This window comes from Drosophila mauritiana, chromosome 2R, assembly GCF_004382145.1.
Source record: "Drosophila mauritiana strain mau12 chromosome 2R, ASM438214v1, whole genome shotgun sequence".
Classification (NCBI taxonomy): domain Eukaryota; kingdom Metazoa; phylum Arthropoda; class Insecta; order Diptera; family Drosophilidae; genus Drosophila; species Drosophila mauritiana.
The window spans coordinates 10,660,753-10,676,024 of NC_046668.1; the positions used below are offsets into that span (position 1 = coordinate 10,660,753).

Consider the following 15,272-nt stretch of genomic DNA (forward strand, 5'->3'; position numbering starts at 1 on the left):
TTAATGCTTGACTTCAAAATGTTTATTCGGTAAATATGAATATGAAAACACTATATATCTACGACAAACATGTTTCAGTTATTTGGTCTTCAGTGTGTGTGTGTGTTTGTGTGTATCTGTAATGCAAAATGACTTAAATGACAATATGGTTTCTGTTCGCGATTGGTGCAAACGTGTTGGTAGTAAGCCTAACCCAAACACCCAAATCCCAGGCCCACGTGGATGCGGACCCATGGATCTCAGTAATGGCGCTGCATCACCCTGTCCAGATCGTTCCAACTGCATGAGTAGTCGATCTGCAGCAGACCCTTCTTGCTCAGTCCGAATTTACGGGCGTAAATTCCCGAGTAGAGCGACGAGTCGCCACCGCTGGAATGATGGGGCGATGAGCCCCTAAACCGACTGCCATCACCACCCACCACGCCGCCCATGGTTCCGTAGAGGGCGGAGGGTGCGGCGTAGATCTGCTGCTGGCATTCACTGCAATCCGGTATGCTGCAGTACGGCAGTGTAGCATAGGGATTGCAGTAGTCGTAGGCGGGCGAAAGTGGCGGCGGTGCGGGGAAATCGATCTGCGGCGGAGCGGCCATGGGCGCCGCCTTGCCGCTCCGCTTGCGCCGCGGATGGGGGGCAGTTCCATAGCCGCCGGCCATGTTGGTGCTCCGCTGCATCTCGCTGGGCACGGAGCGGCGCTGCATCGTGGCCGCACGTCGCTGGAGAACGGGCTGCTCATCGCCAATGGAGGAGGGATGCTCCGTGGAACTGGTGCTGGAGAAGCCTGAAATGTGTGAGATTACACGGAATGAGTGAAAGCTACATTTATATTTTAACTATATTTACATATAGTTTAAAAGGTTTAGTACTCAAAATACATAACAAATACTAAGTATTCAATGATCCCCAAATACAGAAAATCAAATTTCATTAGTCAAGCTCAAAATTCAATGATTTTGCCAGAGATTTGTAATTAAACTTTAATTGAATTGCCATAAAAGACGCACTGCGTAAATTGTAACAATCAAATGGAATCGAAAATGAAATCTAAATGCATTTGTGTGATTTGCATACAAAGCTAACTAAATAAATTCCTTATTAAGAAACAAAAGGAATTTAAAATTAAATGTTAGTATTAAAGGGGTTTCGAATTTGTATTTGATTTGGACACCCACCTCCAAAGCCATTGTACAGTTGCCGCTGCTCCTCGCCGTAAAGATCCTCCGGCTCCTCATCCTCGCCATTGTCCAGCTGCAACTGCCTGGTCATGGTGGCCATGTAGTCCTCGTAGCGGCTGGGCACTCCGTAGATGTCGCTCCTGGCCGTATAGATAGGCTCCTTGCGGGCGCTGCGGCTCCGGCGACGAGTCCTTTGGGGCACACAGCACTCCAGTTGGCACTGGGCACGCGACACCCGGCGACTTTGGGTGTGGGGGCGTGGCATTGTGGCCGACATGCCCACACCCACACCCGCACCGTCACCCACTCCGTATCCGTATGTGGGACTGGGGGTCAGCGAGTTGCCACCGCACCCATAGGCAGGTTCAATCGCCTCACCATCACCTCCACCACCTCCACCGGTGACATCATCGATCTTCTTGCGGACATAATCATAGTTCTCCAGATCCCAGGGATCCACATAGCAGCGCTGCGAGGGCAGCAGCGTGGTGCCATATATATCCTCCGTGTTGTCAATGGTGTAATAGGGGGATTCCAGGGCGCCCACTCCCTCCGAGGAGCTGCCAGGTAAGGCCTGTTTTGGACCGGCTCGTCGCCTTCTTGGGGTTGTTTGACTGCGTTCACGCATGCTGCAAGAAATTGGCAAAGAAAAAATACATAGATATTAGTGGGAAAATGCGGAGATGGTGCGTGTGGGAAAGCCATGAGCAAGTGCATCAACTGGTTGCTTACGCAACGCACTTTGTGGCCAATACTGAAAACTCTTCCGTCAACCAATCGAACCCGTTCTTCGGTGGCCGCGAATTTTCCGCGGCATTAATGCCGGCTTAAGATTGCACACCGGCTCCACTATATCAATTGCAGGTGTTACACTTCACGACTTCAGATTGCAAACATTAGCCGGTTTATGGATCTGCATAACTTAGCATGGCCAATCAATTGGCATTCCAATTGCCAATAAGCCGCGATATTCCATTAGCCAACAGACTGGTTTACGTCAAAGGAAAACTAACAAAAAACCCATCCACGAAAACAAATTGCTTTACTTATCAAATATCATAAAAAAAAACTATTTAATTAAAATCTGAAATGCAGCCCGTCGGCAACTGTATAAATATATTAAAATATGCGATACAAAATCAAGTGGAATAAGTGCCACTAAAAAAATACACTAATTTCCATTTTGCCGAGAAGGTTAACTAGATTTTCGATCGGTTTGTCAGTTGCAGTGCCATCGAAATGAAATTAAAATACACCGAGTTTTCCATTGTAAAACTAAATATAAATGGAAAACGTTGAGTTTTTTAACTGCATATTCATTTCAGAGTTTATTTAACATAAAAGACAATATCAACATGTAATAAGCGAAAAACGGTTCACATTTCTTTCATTCGATTAAATCTCTACTGAAATCTGAATGAAAAGCATGAATAGGCACAGAAAATATTAATATTAAAACATTTGTGGAAACAATAAGCTAAAATAAAATACCCTAAAAAATATTAAATTAAATATTTTTGGCAAAATTATTGGCTTTTTCAGGGTTTTTACTCAGTTATTTCTATCAAACGCCCATTTGAAAAAAGGTTTTTGCGCAATCTTTTCGAGGCATTTGTGATTTGTGCATTTGCATAAAAATGTTGAGTTGGTTTTGTTTTTGCCTGGTTTGTTTTAATCTCTTCGGTTATCGATTAACATTTGTATGGCCTGAGCAAGAAAAAAGGCTTCCGATGGGAATATAATTTATAAAATACACAAACTGTAACGAGAAAAAACAAAAAACAACGTGACTTGGCTGTGACACGCAAATGAAATCGTGTATCTGTGTATCTTTCAGGGTCTATAAACTTTTTATGGCATATATCCAAACACAAAATATGCACACAGAAGCCCATCTGAATGCAGTTTCAGTGATTTGCACGCGAGTGAAAATGGCTTAGGGCTTGTTTTTTGAGCTATTTATTATTTAAAGGAACTCCAAAATGTAGTCAATCCAACAAACAAACAATGGAGGCATACAAATTCTGCACTCTATATTTGATATTCAGTTATTATTCTAGATAACTGATGAATAAATTGATAAGCATGATGAATGTTCTTGGCTGGTGAAACTCGCATTACGTATGCGCCACGTGGCCCTTTACCGTGAAAAGTTAATTGCATGCGCAGTGTTTAGCCGCAATTAGAGTTGAATATGCAAACACATTCGTGGATATGGAACCACTTAAAACCCCAAGACCCTGTTAATTAATTGGCATCTTCGGCCGGCACTTCCACTCCTCCACTGCGGTTGGCTGATTGCCCCGGTCAACCTCAGATGCAGATACAGATTCAGTTTCTGTTTCGGATTCAGATTCATTTCAGCGTAAAGTGCCGCTTTGACTTTGGCATCTGGCCATTTGCATATCAAATGTGTCAAGTTCGCGTCGAGTTACTTTGTGTAATCAGTCGGGCTTGTTAGCGTTTGGTGATTGATAGTGGTTTTGGCCAACTGAGTTAGGCTTAAAATTAAAGACAACTATCAATATTTGTGGATGTCCGGAAAAGGTATTAAGACGAATGACAGCAAACATATATTTAAATATAGATTTATTAAAGCAAAATTTATGTATGTAAAAAAAGGTTTTTAAAAATGTAGTATGCAAGCAACAAAAACTCCTTAGTAATGTTTACCTTGTGATTAACTTAAAACATTCATTCATTTATAATGCATTTTTCAACTTTATTAAATTTACTACTCAAATTTTGCCCACCTCCATTATATTATTCGATTGAATTTGGTTTTCTGCGAATATTTCAATTAAGGTAATAATTAACAACCTGTCCATGTCTCATTCAGCACAAATTATGCAAAGGTAGGCTAAATATTTCGACATCGGATTATAATGCAAAATAACTGGAAACACGTTTGGCAAATGCCAATCGACCTTGCTAAATATTCAAATATATAAATATTTATTCGAGTGATATCATGCCCAAAGGCGGATTTACATCAACCCAATCGAGAGCAGGGTGAAATGAATTCAAAAGGCACATCTTCTGCCGCACCTTTGAAAAAAAAATCCGAGACAAGCAGAAGTTTGGATCATGAATCACCTGAGAAGAACAGTTCTCGCATACCTGGGCGTAGTGCCCAAAAATGGTGATCATTATTACACCTGAGATGCATTCGAATTCATGTGGCACAGACCCACGCAGCTGATCACTCAATCTCGACAAAAGATTGAAAACAAACAGCAGACGGAGCTGAAGATACACCTCAAAAGATACTTGGCAGCCTGCCCACACTCAAAAAATAGCAACTTTCTTTGCTTTTGACACAGTTTGCTCGGCAGTTTCATTCACCTTGTTTTTTTTTGGTTTTGGCGTTGGTTATAAATTTGAATTTGTTTAGGCCGTCGGTCACTTGTCACTTGCGGCAGAACACTTTTATGGTTATAGAACGCTCTTTCAGCCAATACTTGAATTGTGAATTTCAAACACGTCCGATCCGCACATGATCCACGCGCATGCGCAACCGCGTTGTGTTCGCTTCTTCGACCGGCGCTCAACTGTTTTGGCCAACGGTTTGAGCCAAGTTACAAGTCTTTGCCGCTTCTCTGCCAGCATGTTCGAACGGGTTTGATCCTCGGGCTAAGCTCACCGCATGTTCGCTGGCCAATTTCCATCAAAATTAATCAGAGATCCCATTCAGTCTTTATGTCTTTGGTTAGATGTAATTTCGGGCGGCCTGTAAATTAATTAGCAGTAAATTAAAATGACAGCAGGTGGTTATGTCACAGTCGCAGAGCTACTCAAAGTCACATTGATATGCAAATTTGAGAGTCGTTGAAATGCGGCTGCGCCAGGGAAATGCCAAAGATATGTAAGCAAAACTGGGCTTCATTACACAACGAATTGAAATTGCTCTAAAGAAATGTATCTAAAATGGGAATTAAAATGTATAAATTGTAAATTGAACTGTCATCATTCAGGAAAAGTAGCTGATTCATACCACTCATATCATATATTACACCTATTTTCGAAACTCATTCAACTTAGCCGCATAGTGACCATAGCCATTGCTACAGTAAGTGGTTTAAAAAAAAAAAGCAGCTGCCAAGTTCAAGTCTTTTTTACTTGCGGAAAGAAATTGAAATCGCTGCTGAGAGAAATTGCATCACTTCAACTTCAACTTCAACTTGAACCGACATTCGGGTGGGGCAATGTGCGCCGCCTTTGAATTCATCAAAAGAAAACAGGTGATGAGCATCATTTCTCATTCGAGACTTTTCCCATCGCCAGCGGCTAAAGCCCAAATAATTTATGCAGTTTTTTTCGTTAGCTACCAAAAGGTATTTATAAAATAAATTGTTTGAAAAAAACCTTAAAAAAAGCTTTCACTTTCAGTGCGGTGGCGGTTTGGTTTTTTGTTGTTATTTTTGTGGTATACCCAAAGTCGTGCCGATATTTATGGTGTTTATTCAGTCAGGTCAGTTATTATTTCCTATTGCGGTGAGTGTCGAGTGCAAACAATCAATTGATGGCCCATAGACCGGACCAAAAGCAATTCAATTAAGCCAGCTCAAGTGGGCCACACTTTGTGGTCAGATGTGTCACCAAAAAAAAAAAAAATAGAAGGCCATTAACAAATAATTGTTTGGTGGATTTTAAAGGATTATTATTATTGTTATACTCCTTAAATTATTCCATGAATTCTTTTAATATGTTTATGGTAGCTATATACATGTATATCTATAGAAATATATCTATATATCTATAAACTTCATTCCATTCAGCATTCAAATGTTATTTGGATTTCTGGTCACGAGAGTTTCGCAAATTGTTGCCTTCACCAGGCACATCCATCTATCCATCCATTCAGTTCATTTAGCCAGCCTGCAGTTCATCAGGCCTACATTCCTTGCCGTAGAACCCCAACATATAGATACATATGCACTATTTGGCCCCATTCAGAGGCTCTGGAGCCAGAGCAATTTGCCGCTCTTAATGGCGAACGTCGTTTTGGGACTTGGGCAGCACACGTTGCCAACGCACGGGAAACCGGCTGCACCTGGCCTCCCAGCGGGGGGGTGATGCATTTTCCGGTGGTGGTGAGGGGTAGTGAGGGGGCGGTACCACAACCAGATGTTTGCCTTTGACTGGCGGCAGACTCGTTGATCTCTGCTCCAATTCCAATACGTGTGTGTGTGCTCGGCTCTTTCGCCCGGTATCTATCAGATACTTTGCACCGGCGACATTGTGCAACATGCTCTTGGTGATGGCGAGAAAAAACTGCAAGCTATTTCATATTGGTAACAATATTGCACACATTGTAACATCGATGATTGAGCAGTACATATATATGATATCAATCGAATTTGTAAGCCTTATATCAAATTGCACTGACATCGAAGCTGCCATCAAAAAAAGATATACTATGCATCCTAAAAGATATAACAACATCTTGAATAAGTACTGAAGAACTATTAACTAGTAATTTAGCTTAATTCTTTGCATTCTTTAGTCTTATAAGTGAGTGCTACTATGCACATTTCAACGTTTTTATGATGTCTTCAGCCTGTTTTGGTTATTACGATTACCACAACCAATGTGAATTGGCAACAGCTGCAGCGAGCATTAAAGATGCTGAGTCGCAGATTGCGCTGCACCCAAGCCCAATACCAATCGCAGTACCAGTACCTATACCAATCCAAATCCGCATCTAAACCGAATCGAATCGAATGGCTATAGCCAATAGCACATGACGCTTTTTACCGCTGTGCTCTACGCTTGTCACTCGGCTTGCCACTTTCGATTTTTCATAGCTGGCAGCCTCTTTTTTTGCAACTCACCGACGTCTCCCTCCATTGGGGCAATAATTGTAAGTGGACCTGGGCATTTATGGCGTTTTTACTGCTCTGGCCCCATTTGGCCACCGTGTTGGACATTTTGCACGTGTTCGGCCCACAAAAGGAAAGCGGCCGAATGGCAGAGAAGAAACATAGGGAAGAAATATGGTCGGTAATTGTTTGTTTCCCATTTGGTGTGTCAGCAAAACGCTTTTTGGGGTTCCTTTTCCTTTTCCAAACTCGGGACAATTGTCAGTATGTAAGAAGCCCTTCCCCAACATTTTTGCATCCGCCTTTAAGTGAATTATTCAAACGTAAATTAATCATTTAAGCCGAAATATGAAAGCCCAAAAGGATTTCATAAATATGTTCTGCTCATCAAATCTGCTTAGCTGTGAAAAATAAAATTGAGGAATGTTCATTTCCCTTTTTAAAAAAGAATAAACATAGCAATAATCTTAAATGATAATATTAATAATTAAGAACCTTACATTCACCTTAATTATGTTTAAACTAGTTAGGTCAAAAATGCATTAAAACGTGTTTACATTTGACACAGTTAATAGATCATAATTTTACAATTATTTTGATTTATTATCAGTTGGCAACATTTCTTCTCAGCCATAAATCGTATCGATAAGCCACTTTTCGAGTTCGGTTTAACGACCCCGGCCCAACACAATGGCCCATAACTGAAACCATTAAATTTGTATTTAAATCCACTCATTGCTCAATCTGCTTGATGATGCAATAATGCCTAGTACTGCAGGCAGACATCGGGGCAACAAAAAGCCAAAAGATATAAGACGAACTACATGAACATCAGCCGCAGCATCATCACCATCGACATCTGACATGCCGAGGGCCAGGCATCACCTCCATCGCCTTCATCGCCTCCATCTCCATCTTCGAGATCGTCTTCATCTCGAGCTCCATCTGCCTCAATCAACTGCTGACGCACAGTTCAAGTGGCACTGGCACAAATCATCTTAACAAAAATCCACGTATGTGTGTAAAACACAGAAAAAATCAGCAAAGTAGTAGACATCACGAGAGCTAGACATCTTTGGAGGCAACTCTGACATAATTTGGCCAAAATAGTTGCTGCCTTTTCTCGATTATTGTGTTTGCTCATGCTTATGTTGCTTTAGGCGTCTTCGCTTATCAAGGGAATTTTTTTATTGAATATATTAATAGAAGTAGATTTAAGGCATATCAAAGTTTGGGTATATACAAACTTAACTTCTGGTAGAAAATAAAAGTGATGTTAAGCAGACTTCCTTTTAAGCAGACTTCAAATACGACAACTGCCAGCTGCCAATTGATTTCCCATTAAAGTTGTTCATCATTAGCATAGCATGACAACTATTACTCACAGCTGCAGGTATTGTTCTCCGAATCAGCACTTCCAAAAACAGTTTTTCTTGGCGAGCCAACACACCCAAAAACACCCCTGCAAAGAAAGAAAACCCACATACAAGCAGTGCGGATACACCCATAGATACTACATCTTGTTCGATGATGCCTCAAGTTCAAGATACAAAAACGTATTGGGAGGGGAAGGAAAAAAAAACAATTGCGCGTGAGTACATTGTGCATTGTTTTGTTTAGGCCAAGTAACGAAACATTTTTTCCCGCACTTCCGTGTCGGCACAAGATACATGGCACTGGCATCGAGATACTTTTGTACATACATATGTATGTATGAACATCGCCGGGGGAACCAAGTACTCGAGTACCAAAGGCATTGTCTTGGTCGGAATGGGGGGTTTTCCTTTTCTTTTAGTTTTTCCCTCGGCTCTTATCACACACTTCATTAATTTTGTTTCGCTTTTCATTGCTGTCGGTAATTATGGTTACAGTTATGCTCGACTATCTGCAAGATACTCCGAGTTTCACTTTTTTTCCAAGCTCTTCTTCTTAATATTGCAAAATTGCATGCTGCACTTGAAAAAAGTTTGCCACGCGTGAAGCTCTATCTATTCCGAAAGATACTTTAATACTCGGACAAATATTTGCTCGAAAGCCGCCAACAGTTTGTTGCCACTTATGCTGCTGCTGGCTTGGTGATTTTTAACGCTTCGTTAACGCAACTAAAATTATTATCACTAACTTTGGGCTAGCCAGGGCATTTGTTTTTGGCCCACGAAATCATTAAATCAATTAATGCGCCACGAAACGCAGAAACTTAAGGCGAAAATTAGAAACCAAACACTGAAAATGAAACCATCAGCTGAAACTAGATTAAGCGGATGCCTTTAACTTGATTATGATGCACAACTATCAGATGGATAGAGGTGAGTTTTGAATACAACCTCGAAAATAAACAATAGCTTAAATTTGAAACGTATTCGTAAGAATCTTTATATCTGCGTAAAAGATTTTGATAAGTATAAGCTAGTATATATTTATTAAATAAAAATCCTTTTTTAAGAATCAATTTCCTTATAAAGTGTTACTTTTTAATTTCCAAGTGGTTTTATCATAGATAACAATGGTGGTGGGCTAGAAAATTTGCTTTCTCACAGGAAACCATCAAAATGTTGCACTTGCTGTAGCAACAATTAAGTTTACAGCAACCAATCTTGACACGGAAACTTGTTAAAAACAATGTTTAATTAATTATGATTGCACGATAGGCCTCACCATCATCATCATCATCATCATCAGTTGGGAAGCGGTATCCAGTGGGTACCCTGAGCGGCAGCCCGGGATTGCCCGTAATTATCAAAACCTCCGACAGATGGCGTGTGCTGGGCATTGAGTAGCACCGACTGACGACAAGTTCAATGGCTCACGCGGCGTATGCGCAATTTGCATTGTTTGCATTAAACATTGGGCTTGAGCTCTGGTTTTAATTAGCGGCTACAATTACACATACGACATGGTGTTCGGACAGAGCTGAGTGTGCATAATTTAGACACTAATTGCATGGAAAGTTCGCTAATTGAAATTGAATGCCGACTTATTGCAAATGATGAGCGAGATAATAGCACTGATAATCTAAATAATGTAGGTTTCTGTGAAATCGAGCTGGTCATAATTAGATGAAACTTAAATCCAAATTTACGACTGCTTATCAATGTCCAAACTTGGCGAGCATAATTAGCATATCAAAACCAAATCCATCAATTTATTTTAATGTTTTCGTTTGCTTCCGCTTGCAAATAAAATTTGATTAGTTTTTGCATAACAAAGCTATGATCTAGCGCTGTATTTATTCACAAATCTGTTGACTGACATTGATGAAAAATTGTTATCGATATTCTTATGACTGAAACGGAAAACCTTCTCTTGGTGGAAGATTCTATTAATGTACCCTTCTGTATCCCCTAAATTCAATTTCCCAGCACTTAATTTACCTAGTTGCATTAGTTAGTCCACGTTTTTTGCTCTACCCACGCAGTTTTCAACACAATCTTGGCCAACTTATTTATTTATTGGTTTAAACACGAGTTTCTAGGCTTGGCATTTGGCAATGTAATTAACACACTGACGGCCAATTGTCAAAAAAAAAAAAACAGCACACAGTAGTGCTGCCTAAATTCACTCAAGGCTCCCATAATTTGGCAAGCCATAATATTTAATCATTGTGTTTATTATTTCTTATTAACCCATTATGATCATTTCCTACACTGCGACATAAAAAAATAAGTAAAGAGTTATTTGTATTTATGCATTGTGCTATTTGCTACCACCACGAATGTGATTTTATTTGCTTTGCCTCGAAAATAAATATAAAAATATCTAAATAAACAGAAGACAAACGAATTTGTCAGTGGTGTGTGAATTTTTTCTTGTCATCATCATCGTCATTATTATATTGAGATTTTGGCCAAATCGCTGCAATTCAACACCTTTTTTCATGAAGTCACAGCTGCGATCGACAGAATCGAATACAAGGAAATCGTTTTGGGCTTATGCAAATTTTAATTTGCTTTGATTAGCACTTAAGAGAGGAATTTTAAATAAATCGTTATCTCACAGCTATGGGCAAGTGTTTTCAGTTGGACACTAAATGTGTTTGAAACCATTTTTGAGAGCTGCTCATAAAAAATGCTCAATTATGTTTAATGATGCCGAATAAATAAATGGCTAGTATAAAACTAAACTAAAGTTGGTAAAATGGAAAGGAAAATGGATTCATTTCTCAATTAAAAGGAAAACCTTTCACAAATGTCCCTGTAATTAAAAAATATTTATTAATATTCCGTTTCTGATTCCGCCGCCTGCTTAAGTTTTGCAATCGCAATGTTTAGTGGCCTACAAAAGACAAAAAGTGAATGATTTTGTGTGGCAATTAGCAAACTGGACACGTCCATACATTGGGTTCTTGTGGCATTTGGAGGCTATGGAGCTATAGATGGCCATAACGTTTGTCGGCCACTCCGACAGAAACGAACACCGTTAAACGCACAAATTTGGCAGCCAGGCGAGGCTGATTAAGGGAAACCACAATGCGATGAATAAATAATAAAAAAAATGCTTAACAAAAACAGAATTAAAAGGCAAAAGCAACAAGCGCTCAATTTGCATGCAAGACAACAATAAAATTTCAGGGGTCACTTCATCGGCCAAGTTCGATTTCAAACATGTTGCAAAGAGCACACAGGTGCTGTGAGAAGTTATTTGATGCAACCACACCTGCGCAGATACAAAGATACAAAACCTATATATATGATATGATGCTGTTGGTCTGTTCAATCCAAATTTCGTATACCCCATCCCATATAATTAACTAAAACTTAAGTAATCTCCGGATCAATGTTAACTTGCGCTTTTTATCACGGTGTCTGCTCAACAGAGCCGCAAGCCTAATTAGCTTCGAGCAGAAATCGCATTAATTACCGTGGCAATATCTGCGACGCCGCCTCTATCGCAATGAGTTGTAAAAATTGGACAGGCTGTAAAATGTGTCTTGTTTTGGTCATTCTTCTTGCCACACGATTGCGACAAGTACAAGTCAGTAGCCAAATGGCGAGCAGTTTTGGCCAGGCCAGCCGTTCACCGCCTCTTGGCCAGATCCAATTGACCAATCTTCGACAGGGGTCTTTGGTTTTTCTCGGTTAAATTATTTTTTATTTGTTTTTTTTTTTGGGGAGGGGATCCGGCTTGGGGCTCTCATTAGAGCACTGAACCGTTTGACATTTAAACGCGACGACGACCTCACGCATGCGCGTTTCGTTTTGGCTTTGTTGCTGGGATTTCCTCAGGGCTCAAGTCCATAGGCCCAGTTACACGGTAAGAAAATGCATGTGCTAAGGTATTTTATCTAGAAATATAATTTATTATAAGCCAGTTAACCGAATATGCCCATGTCAACAAATAACTAGTATTGAAACAATGAATTGTGTTTTTTTTAGTATTATACAACAAATCATTACACTTTTAATGGGCAAATTAGCTTTTATTTATCCCCAGTGCCCATTTATTTGACTTTGGGCTATCAACAAGCCGTTGTTTATTTTCCAAGTGGGGATGGCTCAAAGACATCGGTCCCTCAATGTGGGGCCAACCCATCGCTTTTGGTGGACACGCTAAATGCCCCGTGCTCGTTGATCCGCCCCAGGTCAATCGAATCCGAAAATCTAATGCTACACCACTCGAAAAAAATAATTACACAAATTGTGTGTTTCAAATCTGTGTGGGCTAAGTATTAGCCGCGCTTTAAGCGCTCGAAACACTTTCGTTTTGGGGGAAAATGAAAACGAACAACAACAAGAAAAATGAAGATTGTATAATCAGCATTAGGCAGCGGCAATTGGCAATCATTTCTGGGTACAAATTAAAATTATATTACAACATTTTCTTAGACAACAACAAGTGCCCACTGATTACAGGAGAGAGACCAAATCGAAAATGCACTCAACCATCCAGCGAATCGAAGTCGAAACAGCAACTAACTACAGTATGCTTATGCTACCAACTACCACTAAACGGGCCGAAACTGACCTGCCCGAAAACAGCAAAATCAGACGGCGGACTTGGCCAAAATGAAACGAGACGAAACTAAAGGCGGCCGAAAGTGAAAGTTTTGTTGTTGTCCGTCCGCCGAAGCGGCCGCTTGCCGATTTACCGTTAATGTTAAACGGGGGCGCAGTCGCAGTCTACGGCGATTGCCGCACTTGCAGCATCACGCGAGTCGCTAATCGCCGACTGCAAATTCATTTGCCGCATCCGAATTAAATAATTTTGATTGCAGCGACAGCCGTCAAGTGGGATATCCATTTACAGCGTTAGTCGCCGGATTTTCCAATCCAGATCAGTAGATACCCATTTTACTATAGATATTTATTGGTCAATTAATGTGCACTTAAATGTTTGTACACTAACATTTCAATACTTTCGCCGCTGCACAGCACTGGCCAAACTTCCTTCAAGTCATCAAAAGTTAGCACTTCCGTTCTCTAGTTATGCACATAAAGAGCTTACAAGAAATACTGTTTCCTCTCGAACGCCACCTAGCGGTGGGTTGCATTACCTGTTCATAACTCTCTGACGTCATTAACCATACGCCTAAAAATCCTAATTTACCTATAAAGCAATGGTCTAAATAAAAGTTAGAAAATTACATCTTACAGAAAATGGTATATAGTTACAAAATGTTAAGATTATTTTGCTGCATTTTACTTGAATGCCATCCAACTGATCGGTTTTCCTATATACCCCAGCATACCCTGCATCATCTCATCATCGTCATCAATCCCGTGGTAGTGGCATTGCCAAATGCGGCCAAACCGCTGACAACTTGCAGCTTCCTGCAATGCGACAAAAAGCGAAAACCAAACCCGTTGGCCGCAACTTCAACTTCAAGTGGCATCTTCAGGCCGCAACTCAGTCTGTTTTTTTTTCTCTGTGTAATTCATTTTTTGTTTTTATCCGCAGTTTCTGCTGCCATTTCTGCTGCTCATCAAAATGGCTTATTAATATGATCCGATTCGGGATGCCACTGGACCGCGTTATATAATCATTTGGTTAGAGTCCATAGCATAATTGAGTCTCGCGAATTGATTAATGGCCTGTAGCTTCATTAAAAGTGCCCGAATCGAATCGTGGCGCTACCTAAGGGAAAATGCAATTCAATATGGGTTTACACATGTTTATCAATCAGTAGTTATGGGTTTACTTCAGTAAAATTATTACGAGATCTCATGATCTCAATTAAAGTATATTGCCTAATGTTACTATACTATGTATATGTTTACTATATACAAATTATAAATTAAGCTATACAAGATTGCACTTAACTTGTTTATTTCTCAATAAAAAAATGTTTAACATTATCTGTCAGTCAATTTAAATTTATGAGGAAGTTGGAAAAGTGGATATCGTATAAAATCTAAGGGGCATACTTAACTTAATTTTAGGATACATCTATTACTTGTCGGGGAAATTACTTTATATAGTATAAAAGAAAACCAATGGATATCGAATTAAATTCAAAGTAATGCCAGTTTATTTGATCGCATCAAGAGGCACAATTTAAAGCCATAATGTCTACTGAACTTAATTTAACTTAATAGAGCCAGCACTCAATCACACTCCATTTACGCGGCTATTCATTCAAAAGGTGAACTGAACTCACATCGAATCAATAGAAAGTGTGGCAAACTTTTCACAACCCACACATTATGATTATGCACAGTTGACATAGTTGACATAGTTGGCCAGGCAAGCAGAATTCTGCGATATGGTGAATATGATGACTTGGTCGGGTTATCGATTCAACGGGCGCCACTAATTGCTGGCCCAAATGGATGCTTGACTTGGCCCAAAGCCCAGAGGCCAAACCGGTAAACACTGGGCGTCACGCACACACGAAATTGTTCACCAAATGCATAAATTTGCATTATTACTTCGGGCCAACAAATTGCCCGCTCTAAACGGTTTCTTTGCATAAATACTTCACTGATTGCGCTTAGAAAACAACTCATATTCTGCCAAATAACTTTGAAAACTATACTAAGCCAAGAAGTGGCTTAATGTAAGAGCTCTTCAGAAAATCAATCTCAGGCCAATTAACGAAACTGATTTTTGGCCTTGACCAAAAATCACTTAACAATGCCGTCAACGGGCATTTAATAAAAATGCGTTTTTGGAATAAGTAAACAAACAAAAAGCGATCAAAAAATACAACAAAACACTCAGCTGTCAAGAGCAAAAAGTACAAAGTGCACATTAACCGAATGTTTATTGTTTTTTTTTTTTTTGTTTTTTGTGTTTCACGCACTTCTGAGTGCAATGAAAAAAAAAAACAAACAGAGCTCTA

At 40.0% G+C, this 15,272-nt stretch overlaps 1 protein-coding gene across 1 annotated transcript; it reads right to left on the reverse strand.

Annotated features, from left to right (window-relative positions):
* Window positions 1-4,736, reverse strand: LOC117137845. The gene is made up of 3 exons (XM_033299547.1): window positions 4,518-4,736; window positions 1,170-1,801; window positions 1-778 (listed from the first exon to the last, which is right to left on the reverse strand). Exons 2-3 carry the CDS (start codon window positions 1,798-1,800, stop codon window positions 240-242), a joined length of 1,170 nt encoding a protein of 389 aa, XP_033155438.1. The 5' UTR covers window position 1,801; window positions 4,518-4,736; the 3' UTR covers window positions 1-239.
* Window positions 4,737-15,272: the final 10,536 nt, after the last annotated feature.